Source organism: Rhagoletis pomonella, unplaced genomic scaffold (genome assembly GCF_013731165.1).
Source record: "Rhagoletis pomonella isolate Grant_MI unplaced genomic scaffold, Rhpom_1.0 Rhpom_scaffold_00135, whole genome shotgun sequence".
NCBI classification, from domain to species: Eukaryota; Metazoa; Arthropoda; class Insecta; order Diptera; family Tephritidae; genus Rhagoletis; species Rhagoletis pomonella.
In genome coordinates, this window is record NW_023458689.1 from 84,343 (window position 1) to 101,221 (window position 16,879).

Here is a 16,879-nt window from a genome sequence, read left to right on the forward strand (position 1 = left end):
ACCATGGTGGTCGTTGCTTTCTCCTTTTTATTTTTGGCCATGCTGCTTTTGTAGCTCTTTGAAAAGCCTTCGTGACCCCTTCTACTTCTGAGTCTAGCATTTGAGTACTCGCGAGATTTCCAGAGGTTTCAGGTAAAGATCTGATGAGACAGCATCTGAACACCTCCCAATTTGTTCGTCTGCGGTTTAAGAACGCTCTAGGTGCACAAATCGAGATGTTTAATTTAAAGGTAATGTACATGTGATCGAATAATGAGTTTTCCCCGGACACATGCCAGTTGCTCACCAATTCCTCACCTCGTCTATTAGCGAAGGATAAGTCGAGCACCTCCCTTCGTAGGGAAGTTACAAAAGTGAGGGTATCCCCAATATTTCATATTCTAAGATTATTGCTTAGCTGCCCCAAATATCATGATGGGCATTCGCATCTGTTCCAATGATTAGCGGGACGTTAGCGGTGTTCGCTCCAATTACTGTCTTCCTGACTAGTGCTGGCGGTGCTGGCTTGTCATGTGCCATGTAGCTCGAGGCAAGCCAAATTTTCCTTCCGCTGGTTTCCAGGACGGCTACTATGTGCATCGCTGAATTGTATCAGAGAGTAGACATAAATATTTTTCTTTACTAATAAGCAAGACCTTGGTTTACCTCTAGGACTTTTGTAGATCAGCTGATAATCTTTACTGCTCAGGCCGCAAACCCGATCTTTGATGACCCAAGGTTATTGGATGAGCACGACCTCTCTTTGAGGAGAGGAGAGGAGTAGTGCGGCTGACGCCGCTTTGCTGTGGTGGAGATTAATCTGTAGAATCCCCACCATTATCTTCGTTATGTCTAGTCGGACGCCCAATGACCGTACAATTGGCGTCTTCGTCCTCGGGTAATGGAGGAACGTCCTCTTTGTCATCGCCAAGTGTATCAGTCAGCAATCCGGTGTCGTCCGACCCATCGGTGAAGGCGATTCGCTCAAAGAGCTCACCCACCATGTCGCAGCTGGACGCGACTTCGCAGTCCATAGGGCATTCGGTCTCCTCCACGGCGGCCCCAACTGTTTCCACGGAGGGAGCATTCTTCGACATATCCTGTCGATACACATGGAGGGTCAAGGCTTGAAAGCCGTAGTTGATCCTCCAGTTGAGATTGGAGAGGGGTGTAAGCGATTCCTCATTGAGGGCAATCACCGCCACTCTTCGTTTGCCTACTGGATCTTCCAGCTTTACAACCTTCCAATCGTGAGTTGGAAGCTCTGGATTGCCTAACTGAATATAGCCCAGAACCTCCGACGGATCGTCATGGGATTCCGGGATCCATGCCCTGGATCTTGGGCGATTTGGAATTTCTTCCCTCCTCACGACATCTAGTCGTGCACCTGGCCGGGGCTCCCCAATCTTATTGATTGCGGCCTTGTAAAGCTGCGCAGATCTCTCATCGGCGCACTTAATCATTTTGACACCGTAACCAACCCGCGTCTGAGCAGCAGGGTGGAGGTCCTACGTTATCACGGAGAACCTCGCGATATACCGCCCACAGCTTTCTGGTTACCAGGTCCCAATTTTGCTGTGTGATCCCACCATCAAGGGCATTCCGATCGATCACAGCAGGGACAAGCGATTCCCTTGCCGCATCGGCAAAGGATTTTTTAGGCTCCTTATATGCAGCCATCTGGGTGTTAGAAGGCCTTTTTCTCTTCCCCGAGGTCGTTGTTTCTTCCTCCGAGCGCTTCCGCTTTTGGAGGTCTGCTTTAACTTTCTCTCGGCGAATCTCCAGGAAAGATTCTGCCCAAGCTTTCGAGCTGATTTGCTCTTCAGTCAAGTCCTCCTGCTTGACATCCAGCACAATTCGGGCGTATATAAAAATTCTGGCGACGAGAAGTACGAAAAGACACTCAGACGTGGTTTCACATATAATAGCAGAATCGGTAAAGACAGCAGTCTAAATGCAAGTATATCGTTTACTTTTGACTCATCGATGAAAAAATTACTACTTGGAGTCGTTGGGTCAAGAGGTTTGAAACGGCGTTAAAAATATTTGAAGCAGATGCTGCAAAAAAACGACAGTTTTTGCTGCACTATATGGGTACAGAAGTGTATGATATACTGTGTGATAAACAGGGAACGGATTTTATGGAAATTGCATTTTTTTCTGCTAAAGAGATAGAGTATATTCGATTAAGAATGTCCACGATTTAGCTTTCGGCTTATAGAAGCGCAGGGACCTCTTGCCAAATTGGTGTTGAAAAAATTCAAAGCCGTTTTCTCAGCTAACGTAGGCTTGAAGACAATAAGGGGTGTGGATAAAATTGTAAAGGGCGAGGAAAACGCCCTTATTCCTGATAATATGAACATTTCAAACGTTCCATATTTAAATTCGGCTCCACTTGTATCAACTTACCTCGAGCGCACATTTAGTACATTCAAGGCTTTTCTTCGCGAAAATCGAATGAAAATGCTGCCAGAAAACTTCAAAATGCATCTTCTGGTTCAATGTTACTACAACTATACAGATTAAAGTTTTATGAGTTGGAAACTCGAAAGGATAAAATAGTCAAAGATTCAAAGTACAAATTTTTCATATAATGAAATTAGTTCATAGTTTTTCTCTTTTTACTTGTAATATAAACATTTCTAAAAAAAATATTTTTTTTGATAGTTCTTCGTATTTTCTGTCTTTTTTAGTGCCTTATTTTGCTTTTTTTGCAATACCTTTTTTTTGCCTTTTCCTGCCTTTTTCGCTATTTTGTTTTGCTTTTTTTTGCCTGTTTTGCAACACCTAGTGCCTTTTCCTGCCTTTTTCGCTATTTTATTTTGCCTTTTCCAGCCTATTTCGTTACTTTATTTTGCCTTTTTTATAGGTTTTTAGGTCCTAAAAATCCGTTCCCTGGTGATAAAGCATTGCCGAATACACCGGAAAATATGGAGGCGATCGTGAAGTTGCTAGAAGAGCACTTCAATCTCAAGCACAATGAAATCCTAGGAAATTATAGATTTCACTCGCGCAAACAAAAAGTCGAGGACACGTGTTCAGAGTTTTTCGTGGCGCTGCGCCGATTAGCAACGGGATGTAATTTTGGTATGTGTGCGGATACCGCATTACGGAATCAATTTGTTTTTGGTTTGCAAAACCCGAAGATCCAAAGCAGATTGCTGGAAAAAAAAAGTTTTAACCTTGGCTGACGCAATTCAAATAGCATGTGCATATCAATTAGCAGAAAGAGAAGGAGGAGAACTGCAAAAACAGGTACCTCTAGGTGAAGTTAATAAGCTTAACTACAAGAAGGAGGAGAAGCAAAGCAAAGACAGAACACAAAACTGCGCAAAGGAACAGAAACCAAAATCAGAAGGTAAAGAGAAGAGTTGTTTTCGATGTGGGAACACTTCCCACGAGGCAAACGAATGTAAATATAAGAGGCATTTTGGGCACTGTAAAGTAAAACCGACTGATACACAATTTGTTAGCTATTGTAAAACTCCGTTGGACTGTTTGGGTTGCGTGTGGGTCACGGTGGAATCAAAGCGGGTGAAAATGTACATCGTTCGAGGTGATCGCAGTCCCCTCCTTGGTAGAGAATGGCTTCGAGAGATTCCATTGAATTGGCCGCAAATAATAAAAGAACAATTAAGTACTTCGGCAAACGTAAATGCTATAATGCAGGTCAGCGAGGAAGGGCAACTAAAAAACATTATTGATAAGTTTTCACGACTGTTCTGGCCAACAGCGGGTAAGATTACAGGGCACCAAGCCCGATTATATTTAAAGCAGAGCGCCACGCCGAAATTTATTAAGCCCAGGCGGGTGGCATTTCCATTGATGAGCGCAGTTGAAAGGGAATTAGAAAATCAAGTGGAGAAAGGTTTGTTGGTTAAGGTAGAAAAAAGCGAGTGGGCTACACAGATTGTGGTTGTTCCAAAAAAGATGGGACTGTAAGATTATGCGGGGACTATAAGGTCACTTTAAATCCTGAGTTGGTTGTAGATGAACACCCGCTCCCGACAATCGATGAGTTATTTAGCTCAATGGCGGGGGGAAACAAATTTTCTAAAATAGACTTATCGAAAGCGTATCTGCAATTAGAGATCCATCCACACGATAGACACTTGTTAACCCTCAATACGCACAAAGGCTTGTATCAACCGACAAGAATGATGTTTGGTATCGCGTCGGTGCCAGCAAAGTGGCAGCGGTTTATGGAACAGCTGTTAGGCGACTTGCCGGGAGTTAAAGTCTTTTTGGATGACATCAGAATCACTGCCAAGGACAACGTTACGTCCCTACAAAGAATAGAAGAAGTGTTGCGCAGACTCGATCAGCATAACATGCGAGTGAATCTGCAAAAGTCGGAATTTTTACAAGATAGCATTGAGTATTGCGGTTATGTTATCGATAAAGGTGGAATACCTAAGATGAGTAGAAGGAAGATGCCATTCGCAATATGAAACAGCCAACGACTAAAGATGAGGTAAAATCATTTCTAGGTATTGTAAATTATTATGGGCGATTCATAAGAAACTTGAGCACGGTGATGTACCCGCTCAATAGATTACTACGCAAAGACATACCGTTTCATTTTGACACGGATTGTAAGAAATCATTCAGCACGATTAAACAGGTAATCGAATCCGATACAGTGTTAACACACTATGATCCGCAGTTACCCATTGTGCTAGCTGTGGATGCGAGCCCGATTGGGGTGGGGGCAGTACTTAGCCACGTTTATAAAGACGGTACAGAGAAACCTATACAGTTCGCGTCGCAGACGTTGAATCAGACTCAACAACGTTATAGCCAAGTGGATCGAGAGGCGTACGCCATTATATTTGGTGTGCGGAAATTCAACCAATATTTATTTGGCCGGAAATTTATCTTAGTCACCGACAACAAAGCTATAGCTCAGATATTTTCGCCACATAAGGGGCTGCCAACCCTGTCTGCGACAAGAATGCAGCATTACGCAATTTACTTAGGATCATTTGAGTACGAAATACGCGTAAATAAAAGTAGCGAAAATGCGAATGCTGATGCACTATCGCGCCTGCCGTGCGCCAATGTCAACGAAAACATCGATGAGGTGGACGTCATCGAGACGCAGGTAATTGAAAACTTGCCGGTAACAGTAACCGAATTAAGTGGGGAAACTAAGAAGGCGGATGAAGTAAAAAGACTCATAGAATGTTTACAATATGGCCGCGATTGTGAACCGTCATTTCGTTTCGGTATAGCCCAGTCAGAGTTTTCTTTGCAAAGGGGTTGCTTGCTCCGAGGTATGAGAGTGTTCCTTCCGAAGGGACTGCGCAAGAGGGTATTAGCGGAATTACACACGGGACATTTTGGCATAACCAAAATGAAAATATTAGCACGCGCATATTGCTGGTGGAACCAACTCGACAAGGACATAGAGGACTTGGTATCAAATTGTACGACATGTCAATCAAATCGTCCCGATCCAACTGCGGTGCCAGTACATTGTTGGTTGCCACCAAATAAAGTTTTTGAAAGAGTTCACGCAGATTATGCTGGCCCGTTCATGGGAAAATACCTTTTTGTGCTGGTGGACGCACTAAGCAAATGGCCTGAAGTTCACATCGTCAATAACATGACGGCGGAGACAACAGTAAGGCTATGTGAAGAAATATTTTCAAGATTTGGGTTACCAAGAGTGTTCGTCAGCGATTATGGCACACAGTTCACTTCATAGAGTTTAAGCAGTTTTTAAAAAACAATGGCATTGTCCATAAGCAGGGTGCGCGTTACCATCCAGCAACAAATGGGCAGGCAGAGCGATTCGTACAAATGGTTAAAAACAAGTTAAAAGCTAAGTGATGTCAGCAAAAGTCGTTGCACCATACACTTTCTACAATCTTAATGGCTTGTCGCCGAGCAATGCATCCAGCAACTAAAAAGTCACCAGCAATGATGTTGTTCGGGCGTCAAATCCAATCGCGCCTAGACTTGATGCTTCCACTAACTACTACAGAGAATATGTGCGTACCAGTAAAACATTTGCGGTGGGAGTGAGAGTTGCTGTACGGGATTATTTAGCCAGCGATAAATGGCGATTTGGTAAAGTAGTTGAAGCCGCAGGCGAATGCACTATAACGTGGTGTTAGACGACAATCGGTTGTGGAAAAGACACGTTGATCAAATGCGAAAAGTAGGTTCACAACTGCCATGGCAAGCAAATGTAGACGAGTCAATTCAGCAACAAAAACCATGTTCAGATGATCCGCAAATTCCTCATAAACCTGCGGAGATTGGTAGGCCAGCAGTAACAAATGCTAATACCGAAAGTACATCCACAAACGACAAACGCCACAAATCCACAACAACTAAATGAAAGCAGAGTAGGAAAACACATTGCTATGGAGAGTGATCCCGCCAACGAAGAAGCGATTCGTCGTTCCAAACGTACACGGAAACCTCCTGAGAGATTAAGTTTAAAACTCATAAGTATATAAAGTAAATACATATGTATCTACGTACATTTGCACATATATGTAATGTACTAAATGGAATATTCGATTCTCATATTGTATTTAGATTAAGTCTTCTAATACTATTTCATTTATATAAGTCAGGGAGAGGTTTCATATACACACACAAATGTAATGAAATGTCAATCTAAGTGAATATGAAATAAACGCATTGCAGTCAGTCTGCAATTCGGGCGTATATAACAACATCTTTCATCCTATCGAAGATACGCAGAGCTGATCTTCTGGTGCGATAGTTTCTCTCAGAGGTTCCTTTCGCTTTGGAAGGGGGTTTCAGCGTACACCCTAAAGGGTTGGCGTTGGGATTCCCTGACTTAGTCATGTGAGCCGACTCCGCAAACGTCGAAGCCGATGTTCCTTTTTTAGGAGGAACCTCAGCTGGGGAGGGGACAGCACAACTGGATTGTCTTTGCAAATGGCCAGCAGAGCTTCCCGAAGGAAGACTGGCAAGGTTTGCCATAGCGTCGAGTCCGCCACTTGAGTTGGAGAGGGTGCCATCCTTGACTTGTCTTGAGACAGTGTCCGAGATGACAGCCTGTCCACCTCCAGCGGCTATCGAGGCATCACCACCATCCTGCCTGAGGGCATGGGTGGTGTTGGTGCTTTTAAGATCGGCTTGGGACCTTGCCGCCGTGATGGCTTGCCCCGGTTGGGACAGAGTGGAGCTAGACCCTGGCTTTGCCACAGGCTTGGCTCCAAAGGGATATTTTGCCAAAGATTGACAGGACCGGCCCGATGGGCTAGGTCGTTTTTTTTTTAAGAAGACCTCGTTTATCCGAGGCGGGGTTTTTGTTGTTCATTTATTCATTCATAATCGTCTGCGTTGCTCGACAAGGCAAGCGCGGCAGACCCGAAAATTTGGATGGGGACAGGGGGAACGTCGACTACGGCAGTCCCCTCTGCCGTAGTAAGACCACTCTACCTCGTGAGGCGACCCGGTATCAGGAGAGCACCGCACGAATACAGCCGGTTACCCCTGGCTGCAAACCATCCAATAGGCACGGTTGCGCGTAACACCCTGGATTAGGGGGGAAAGGGATGGTGGTTAGGGCGGGAATTGGGTGTTTGTGGGATAGGAGGAGGGATCGTAGCGTTGTACGGTGATCTTGACATGGCGCAAGGGGAGGCCGCTCACCCCGTGCAGACCTTGAGGGTACACAAGACGAGTGGCCATCCAGGCAGTCATTTCAAGCTTCCCTCTTAGTTCATGATCATCTAAGTCCCCAGAACGGAGGTTTAGATTTTCATTTAAGCCCCATCCCCACGGCAAGGAGACCAACGTGATGAGGAACCATATATAACACAAAAAATTTAATAAAGATCGGTCGAGCCGTTTAGGAAGAAATCGATTTTTATATGTACATATATTAGATAAGCACGATGCGAGAAGCATAGAAAAAATTTCGATGAAAAAAATATATATTTTTTCTCAGGTTCACAACTATCCTATCTTTTAAGTTGGAACCAACAATACACACCCACAAAATTTCATTGAAATCGGTTAAGCGGTATCGGAGAATAGTGTAGAAGACAGTGACACGGGATATTTATATAATAAGATACGCTTAAATTTCATTTGATTTTATGGTTTTAAAATTATAGCTTATAAAAATTTCCACGCCTATGGGATGTGCCATGCCCCCTTTTACAAACCCATTTATATATAAGCACCTACCATTGGTATATCTGCATACTAAATTTCAAGTTCGTGGGACTTATAGTTCCGAAGTTATAGCTGATAAAAAATTCCATGCCTATTGGATTTGCCATGCACTCATTTCCAAACTCATTTATATATACCCTAATATAAGTACCTACCATTAAAATGGCTCCGTACGAAATTTCTAGTTCAAGCGACTTATAACTCCGGAGTTGTAGCTGATAAAAAATTCCAGGTCCATGGTACGTGCCGCTCCCCCTTTTATAAACTCACTTATATATAACCTACTATAAGCACCTACTATAGATCATACTCGTTAAATAATGATTAGATAATGCTAATGATTGGTAATTAACCTTCTTTTGTGAAATTCTCTAATTCATTAAACAATTAGAATTAGTTTAACTAATTCCCATTAGATAATTGAAATTTTTATTGCAATGGTAAAACTAATTGCAATTAGTTGCCATTAGCAAAAAAAGTGGTTTACCTTTACAATTAGAAATCTAATTGATTTCTGCTAATGCAATTAGATATTCAATTAGCTCGAATTAGAATCAATAAATTTTGGGTGGGCTTTAGTAGTCAGCCGCACCTTGTGTTTTAAGAAAACCAGGTGGAATTAACAAATGAAACTTGGTCAGGATGTTAAGGGAGGTATCCTCTAAAACATGTATAACTAAAAAATATAAATAATATCATTGTTTATAAGTTATTTGTTGTTAAAATTTCTTAAGTCGTTCCACTTGGTTTCCTTAACAAAAAAGCATTTGTGCATACTTTTATATATATAAATGCACATAACACTGTACTTAATACTTTACACACTTTACTTTTATTTTATCTTGTATATAAATCACTTTAATTAAACTTTTATCGACTTGTAAATTACATTGAATTTCACACATATTTACAATAACACATGGTTGCAAACTGACACATAACATGTGTTGCCATATTGTACAAAACAATACATACAAAGAAGGCAATGATTAAAAAGGAATACAGGGGAAATCAATACAAAAGAAAATGTTCAGCTCCTTTTCTTCGCAAAACAGAAAGGAGAATTCTATTGCCTGAGGGTTATAATCCCTAAGTGCGGCCGAAGGCCGCCTACGCAGAAAGGTGTTCAGCTCCTTTTCTTCGCAAAACAGAAAGGAGAATTCTACTGCCTGAGGGTTATAATCCCTAAGTGCGGCCGAAGGCCGCCTACGCAGAAAGGTGTTCTCTGCAAAATGTGTTCAGCCCCCCCTTCTTCGGCAACACAGAAATAATAATTCTACTAAGTAAAAATTCCGAATTAAAAATCCGCTTTTATTATTCAAAATTCCAGTCTGGTAGCACTAAGTTGTATGTTATTTTGCTATCTTATTCATCGTTTATATGAAAACTTTAACAATAAATTATATAAGAACTATAGGGTTGCTAGAAAAAAGGGGGGTAGTTTTGAAATCAGGGGGTCCTATTCTACCCCCCCTCATCCCCCCTTTTTCTAGAATTTGCCGTCCGTCTACTAAAATTTTCCCTAAATTTTTTCCAAAGAATTATTGAAGTGAACGAATAATGATGTAAGTCACTGTATGTGCAAACATGTGGTTATTCGATTACCGTAATTGTTATCAACTGGTAATTGTTTGAAATGTAAATAAACAAACGTGCTTTGCAATTTGTTTCAACTTCAAACTTTCAAGTGTTTGCATTGTTTAATATTCTAAATGAAAGTGGTATTTTTGTTAACTTAAAAACATATTTATTTGTCGCAATGTCGGAAGAATATCACTTGCAAGTGAATTTTCTGGTGATGATGAAGATTTTGATGTTACATACACGCCTTCGAAAGAATCGAAGAAAAGGAAGATGTTCAATGGAGATGGTGAACAATTTGTGAAGAGGCGTATGGAAAGCACTTTTGGCAATATAATTTTCACATCGAATTTTTATATTGAAGTTAAGAAGGTATGCAAGTTTCATTACAAAACTATACATCGAAACTCCTTGTTGTGTGGTTAAAGTACTTGTGTAGTCTGCCGTAGTAAGTTGACTTATGGTTGTAGGTTAACATGAATTTTTAGACGAAGTAAGGTATCAATCAATTTTATATAAAAACCTTGTATCAGATTTCAGAAAATAAAAAAGATAAAATAGTCGGAGAGTGCGTTGCTTGCAATAAGGTGATTTGCGGTTTTACGGGAGTCTCTTCAAATTTTATCAGCCATCTCAGAGTGCGGAATCCTGAAATTCATCAGGAATATCTTACGAAGAAATCTAACAACCAAAACTTGAGTATTCAATCAAATTTCGATAAGAAACTTATTGAATTTCTAGTGGATTCAGGCTTGCCGCTTTCCCTGGTTGAAAGGCAGTCATTCATCAACTTAATTGAGGGTATTGGCCTTAAGTTAATGAGTAGATAGACGGCAATGAAACAATTAGAAGAGCATCACAAACGCATGGAAGAAAGTTTGAAAGCCGAACTAGCCACAGCGAAACATGTCTGCACAACGGCGGATATTTGGTCAGGAAATCACAGAAGCTTTTTCAGATACACCTGTCATTGGCTTGATAAAGATTTTAAGAGGAAATCAGCTGCTTTGGCGTGCAAAAGGATGTTTGGAGTTCACTCTGCCGAAGCAATTGGGCATATCATGACCTACATAAACACTTATTATGGTTTAAATAGAAAAAACATTGTTCTATCCGTAACTGACAACTGGTCAAACTTTGTCAAAGCTTTTAAGGAGTATGGAGTTGATGATGCCTCTGAGATGGAAGACGACGACGGCCATGATATAACAGAATTTCAAAACAAGATTTGCCTCCCTAAACACCACAGGTGCTCTAGCCACACATTAAGTCTTCTGGCTACGTATGATTTAATAAAGATTTTGAAAGCCGATGAATCCCTATTCCAGCGGAACAATATGGTAAGAAATGTTTTAGTTAATATATTTTATACTAGAATATATATTATTTAGGTGTTCAAAAAATGCGATAATTTGTGGAAAAAATGCAAATGGCCAAAAAGTTCGGAAGTGATGCAGGAAACTTTAGGTGGATGCCTCGTTGTGCCGGTTATGACGAGGTGGAACTCGCTATACGACGCCGTTGTTCGACTTCTCCAGCACAAGCCGAAACTGGATGAGTTGTGCGATAAATTGAGCCTGCCGCGTTTTACATCCTGTGAACTATCATATTTGGATACATACAAGCTGATTGTGGCGCCTATTGCTTAGAGTCTGGACTTTATGCAAGGCGAACAGAGTGTTGGATATGGTTGCCTTTTGCCTACAATTATCACTCTGAGCAATAAATTGATAAAAATCCAGCAGAAAATCGACCATCCATTCTCTACAATTCTATTAGAGCTGGAGAAGCAATTAAGAAATCGATTCCAAGCTTTCTTTGAATTAAATGAGGAGGCAGATTTGGCGCTAGCTGCAGCTGCACTGATTCCAAACGTAAAGCTGAGCTGACTGAAAATCTTACAAAAAACATCACCGCAATTTGCATATACGCGAATAACGGAAAGGGTTATTCGTATCATCACTGATTACGCAATCAAGCAGAACCTTCCTGCAACAAACGAAAATCATAAATGTGAGGGTTTGTATACTGAATCGACCTTTTATGATTTCAGTGATGGTGGTAAGTTCTGCATAAGTGACACATATAAATATATGGTATTTTTAGTAAATCAGATTACATTTTTGCAGAAGAAAGTACTGCTTCATTGTCAAAATTGACAGAGGAGGCTGAAAGCCAGCATTTTATTTCGAATATGATGCATCAATATTTGAATGATGATGATAAAACTTCTTATATATATTCCCCATATATCCTACATTAAAGGAAATAGCACTGTTTTGCAACACACCGCTTACGTCTTCAGGCCCTGTGGAGCGACTATTTTCCTTTGCGGTCATTATTAATAGTCCAGGGCGGGGTCGTTCGACGGACTTTTCTTTTGAAAAGCTCGTATTGCTGAAAGCGAATATACCCGGTCATTCTAGTTATTAAACAGTTAGTACGTACATTAAATAGGTGTGCATGTATGTAATATATGTAGTACATATTATGAATGTTTTAGTTTTTTTTTTGTTTTTGAAAATATCAAAATAATTGATTCTAATTCGAGCTAATTGAATATCTAATTACATTAGCAGAAGTCAATTAGATTCCTAATTGTAAAGGTAAACCAATTTTTCTTTTCTAATGGCAACTAATTGCAATTAGTTTTACCATTGGAATAAAAATTTCAATTATCTAAACCATTTGCATCAATTGCTAATTCTAATTGGAATTTAACATGTATGCTATAGATACGTCTGCGTACCAAATTTCAATTTCACGTGACATATGATTCCGAATTTTCCACGCCTATGGGATGTGCCACGCCCATTTTAAAAACCCCTTTATATATACTTTACTGTAAGCACCTACCATAGTTATGTCTGCATACCAAATTTCAAGTTCATATGGCTTATAGTTCCGGAGTTATAGCTGATAAAATATTCCTATGGGATGTGCCACGCCCACTTTTACAACCTCATTCATATATATCCTACTATAAGCACCTACCATATGTATGACTGAATAACAAATTTCAAGTACATATGACTTATAGTTTCGGATTTATAGCTGATAAAATATTCCACGCCTATTGGATGTGCCACGCCCACTTCTACCAACTCATTTATTTATACCATACTATAAGCACCTACCATATATAAGACTGTATACCGAATTTCAAGTTCATGTGACTTATGGTTCCGAAGTTATGATTGTTAACAAATTTCACGCCTATGGGATGTGCCACGCCCACTTAAAAAAAGTCATTTATATATACTCTACTGTAAGCACCTACCATATATATGACTGCATACCAAATTTCAAGTTCATGTGACTTATAGTTTCGAAGTTATGGCTGATTAAAAATTTCACGCCTATGGGAGGTGCCACGCCCCCTTGTCGAATCCCAATTTTTGACCCTATTATAGGCCCAGGTATCATGGCAATACTCTGTAAAAATTTTGTTCGATTCTGTCCGTCCGTTTAGGCTGCAACCTGCCACATCCATACATACATACTTACACAAATATATAGTAGATATATCCTTCTCTTAGCATAAAATAATTTTTGGAGCGTCTCGACCACAGGGCCACCTATCGTGTAAGTTTCAAGTCCCAATATTTCTTTTAAATTGGCTAAATTGTTGTCTAAATATGAGCCAAATCAGCAAGTAAATGCAATTTCTATGAATATCCCGACCCCAACGCCACCTAGCGATTAAATTTTTAGTCGAAATATTTCCCTTCAAGGTGCTGAAATATGATCCAAATATGAACGAAATCGGTCCAGCCGTTTAGTAGTTTAGTGACATTCAATATACGGAAAACTATGAAATTGTGAAATCGTGACGTCTCAGCTTTCTTCGCTTTTCGGCAACAACAACAAAATATTTAAAAAATTTTTAAATCAAATAACTATCCACACAGAAGGTCCAAAAATGTGCTTTTTACAAAATTGAGGTGTACACGATAACTCGAGCAAAAATTGAGATATCTCAACGTAATTTGGTATGTAGATTTCCGTTAATCCAAGGTTGTAGTTGGTTTTAAAAATGGGCGAAATCGGACTGTAACCACGCCCACTTCCCATATAACGGTAATTTCCAGAAATACGAAAACTGCGATATTTTAGTAACTACTGAAGATAATTCACTCAAGCTCAGACAAAAAATAAGAATATTATAAATTTTTGAAAAATGGGCGTAGCCACGCCCACTTATGGTTATATGTGTATATTTTGGTAACCGCTGCACCAATTTCTTCCAAACTTGGCACAGTTGTTGCCTTGGTACAGCATACCAAGCATGGCATGGTAGTGGCCACGACAATAACCACGCCCACATCCCATATAACGGTAATTTAGAGAAATACTAAATCTTCGATAAAACAGTAAATATTAAAGCTAATTTATTCAAAATTGATGCTTGGAACAATTCATCACCAAGAAATACGTTTATGGTAAAGTGGCACCGCCCACTTATGATCACATATATGTATATCGGTAACCGTTCTTCCAATTTGTACCAAACTCGGTATTTTTATTGTGCTTGCCACTTACAAGCAAAACGTTGAAAATTATTGAAATCGGATTAAAATTACGGCCGCTTTTCATATAGCGGTAAATTTCAGAAATGCTTGAAACTGTAATATTTCGAAATTTAAGGACGCTAATTTACTCAAAATTTATACGCCCCGGCTTACCATCTAGCGGTAACTTTCGGAAAGGTGAAAAAACATATATTTAATACTTGCGCCGGGTATTTAATCTTCGGCTCCGCCCGAACTTAGACTTTCTTACTTGTTTATTCTTAATTATGAAAATGTTTAGGTTTAAAATTTAAACCGAACTGTTTAAATTCTACTCTACTTTGGTCATATGTGTATGTCATATATGTAGTCCAAAAAGTTTAAAATGAAACCGAAATTTTTAACCGTGTATTGAAACATTGTGGTCCAACATTTTCACCAAGAGTTCACGTTCATGATTTTTAGAGACGCATTTGTCTTCTAATATTACGGTTTGGTGGATGTCAGAATGCATATTTGCCGTCTTAAATAACTTAGCAAAACTGTACATGCATACAAAGATACGTCAAAGTTTCAATGCGTTTAAAAGGCGCCACGTCGCCACACCCAATTTTCTCTAAGAGCATGGGATTGATTTCATATATCTCTATACCATTTTCGAGTTATTTACCATGGGAGGTGCCACGTCCCTTTTTCCAATAGGCCCAACTTTTCTTCATGACCAGTCGCGTTTTATATATTTTGTACATACCAAGTTCCAGTACTCCTCCATGAACACATTCAGAGATATGCAGTATGAAAAATTCGATGTGTATGGGAAGTGCCACGCCTCCTGTTCCGATAACCACAATTTATCTCCATGAGTATGCGATTGCTTTCATATATCTCCATACCAAGTTCGAGACCTCTTCCATGAACATTTTCCGGGATATGCAGTATGAAAAATGCGGTTTGTATGGGAGGTGCCACGTAACCTTTTCCAATAACCGCAATTTTTATCTATGAATATGCAAATGTTATCATATATCTCCATACCATATTCGAGTAGTCTACCATTAACACTTCCAGAGATGTGTAATATGAAAAATTCGGTTTGTATGGGAGGTGCCACGCCACCTGCACCTAGCGGTATGAAATATACTTTACATCCGATTCTCATACCTACCATATATAACACAAAAAATCTCATAAAGATCGGTCGAGCCGTTTAGGAAGAGTTCGATTTTTATATGTACATATATTAGATAAGCACGATGCGAGAAGCATAGAAAAAATTCCGATGAAAAAAAAATATTTTTTCTCGGGTTCACAACTATACTATCTTTTAAGATGGAACCAAAAATACACACCAACAAAATTTCATTGAAATTGGTTAAGCGGTAACGGAGATTGGAGTGCAATGGGGTATAGTCGGGAGTGCAATGGGGTATAGTCATTGCGCTGGGTATGCAGTTACAGTTGCATGGCTATACTCAATCCCGACTCTTGCGTCCTCGTTCGCGCACTCTGGGCAACGTGAGCAACCCATGTGCGAGATGCGGTAACCAATCCGAGTGGAGCCTTGGGTCACGGCAGAAAGAGAGGGAGCTTCGGTGGGGCCACTCTGACTTATTCGGTTTAAGGGCTCTCTGAAGTCTGCAGCGTCTGTTCACCAGTAGGTGCGGCTGCAAGCGGGTGTCTGCTTAGAGCAAGCGGCTCGCTATATAAACGTGTATTTGGTTGCGAAACCACCCCCGTCGCAGCAATGGGTTGTGCGCTGGGCTTGGGACCCGCCACGTTAAAACCATTTCCAATGAAGAAGCAAGGCAAAGTCTCGGATGAGACCCCCCCCTTATGATGACGCCCACGGCAAACGTTTAAAGACTACGATTTGGGGGCATGCACCTGCAATGTCCGGACCCTTAATGGGGAAGGTGCCTCTGCCCGCCTGGTTGATGTCCTCGTAAGGACAAAAGCTGGCATCACCGCCATCCAAGAAATGCGTTGGACGGGGCAAGGGAAACAATGTATGGGGCCTTGCGACGTCTACTACAGCTGCCATGTAAAGGAACGCAAATTCGGTGTTGGATTTGTGGTGGGAGAGAGATTCCGTCGCCGAGTACTGTCGTTCACCCCGGCGGACGAGCGTCTAGCCACAATCCGCATCAAAGCGAGATTCTTCAACATCTCGCTCATCTGCGCCCATGCCCCGACGGAAGAGAAGGATGAGGCATCCAAGGATCTCTTCAATGAGCGCTTAGAGCACACGTACGAGCGCTGCCCCCGTCATGATATCAAAATCGTGCTTGGCGACTTCAATGCCTGGGTGGGCTAAGAAGGGATCTTTGGAAATACCGTCGGAAAATTCAGCCTCCACGACGTAACGTCTGACAACGGATTGAGGCTGATCGACTTCGCCGGGGCCCGAAACATGGTAGTATGCAGTACTAGGTTCAAGCATAAAAAGATCCATTAAGCTACGTGGCTGTCTCCGGATCGAAAAACGAGAAACCAAATCGATCATGTGGTGATAGACGGAAGGCACGCTTCCAGTGTTTTAGACGTACGCACACTCCGAGGCCCAAACATCGACTCCGACCACTATCTTGTTGCAGCCAAGATACGCACCCGCCTCTGTGCCGCAAAAAATGTGCGCCCAA

General features: G+C 41.0%; 1 protein-coding gene across 1 annotated transcript; it reads left to right on the top strand.

Moving 5' to 3' along the window:
• The first annotated feature begins 4,426 nt into the window (after positions 1-4,426).
• LOC118750088 (uncharacterized protein K02A2.6-like) lies at positions 4,427-5,689 on the top strand. The gene has a single exon (XM_036484821.1). The coding sequence runs from the start codon at positions 4,427-4,429 to the stop codon at positions 5,687-5,689; it is 1,263 nt and encodes a 420-aa protein (XP_036340714.1).
• Positions 5,690-16,879: the final 11,190 nt, after the last annotated feature.

Bases quoted from the DNA above. Each gene is read 5' to 3' on its own strand.
- LOC118750088 (XM_036484821.1), top strand. From the start codon at position 4,427: ATGAAACAGCCAACGACTAAAGATGAGGTAAAATCATTTCTAGGTATT.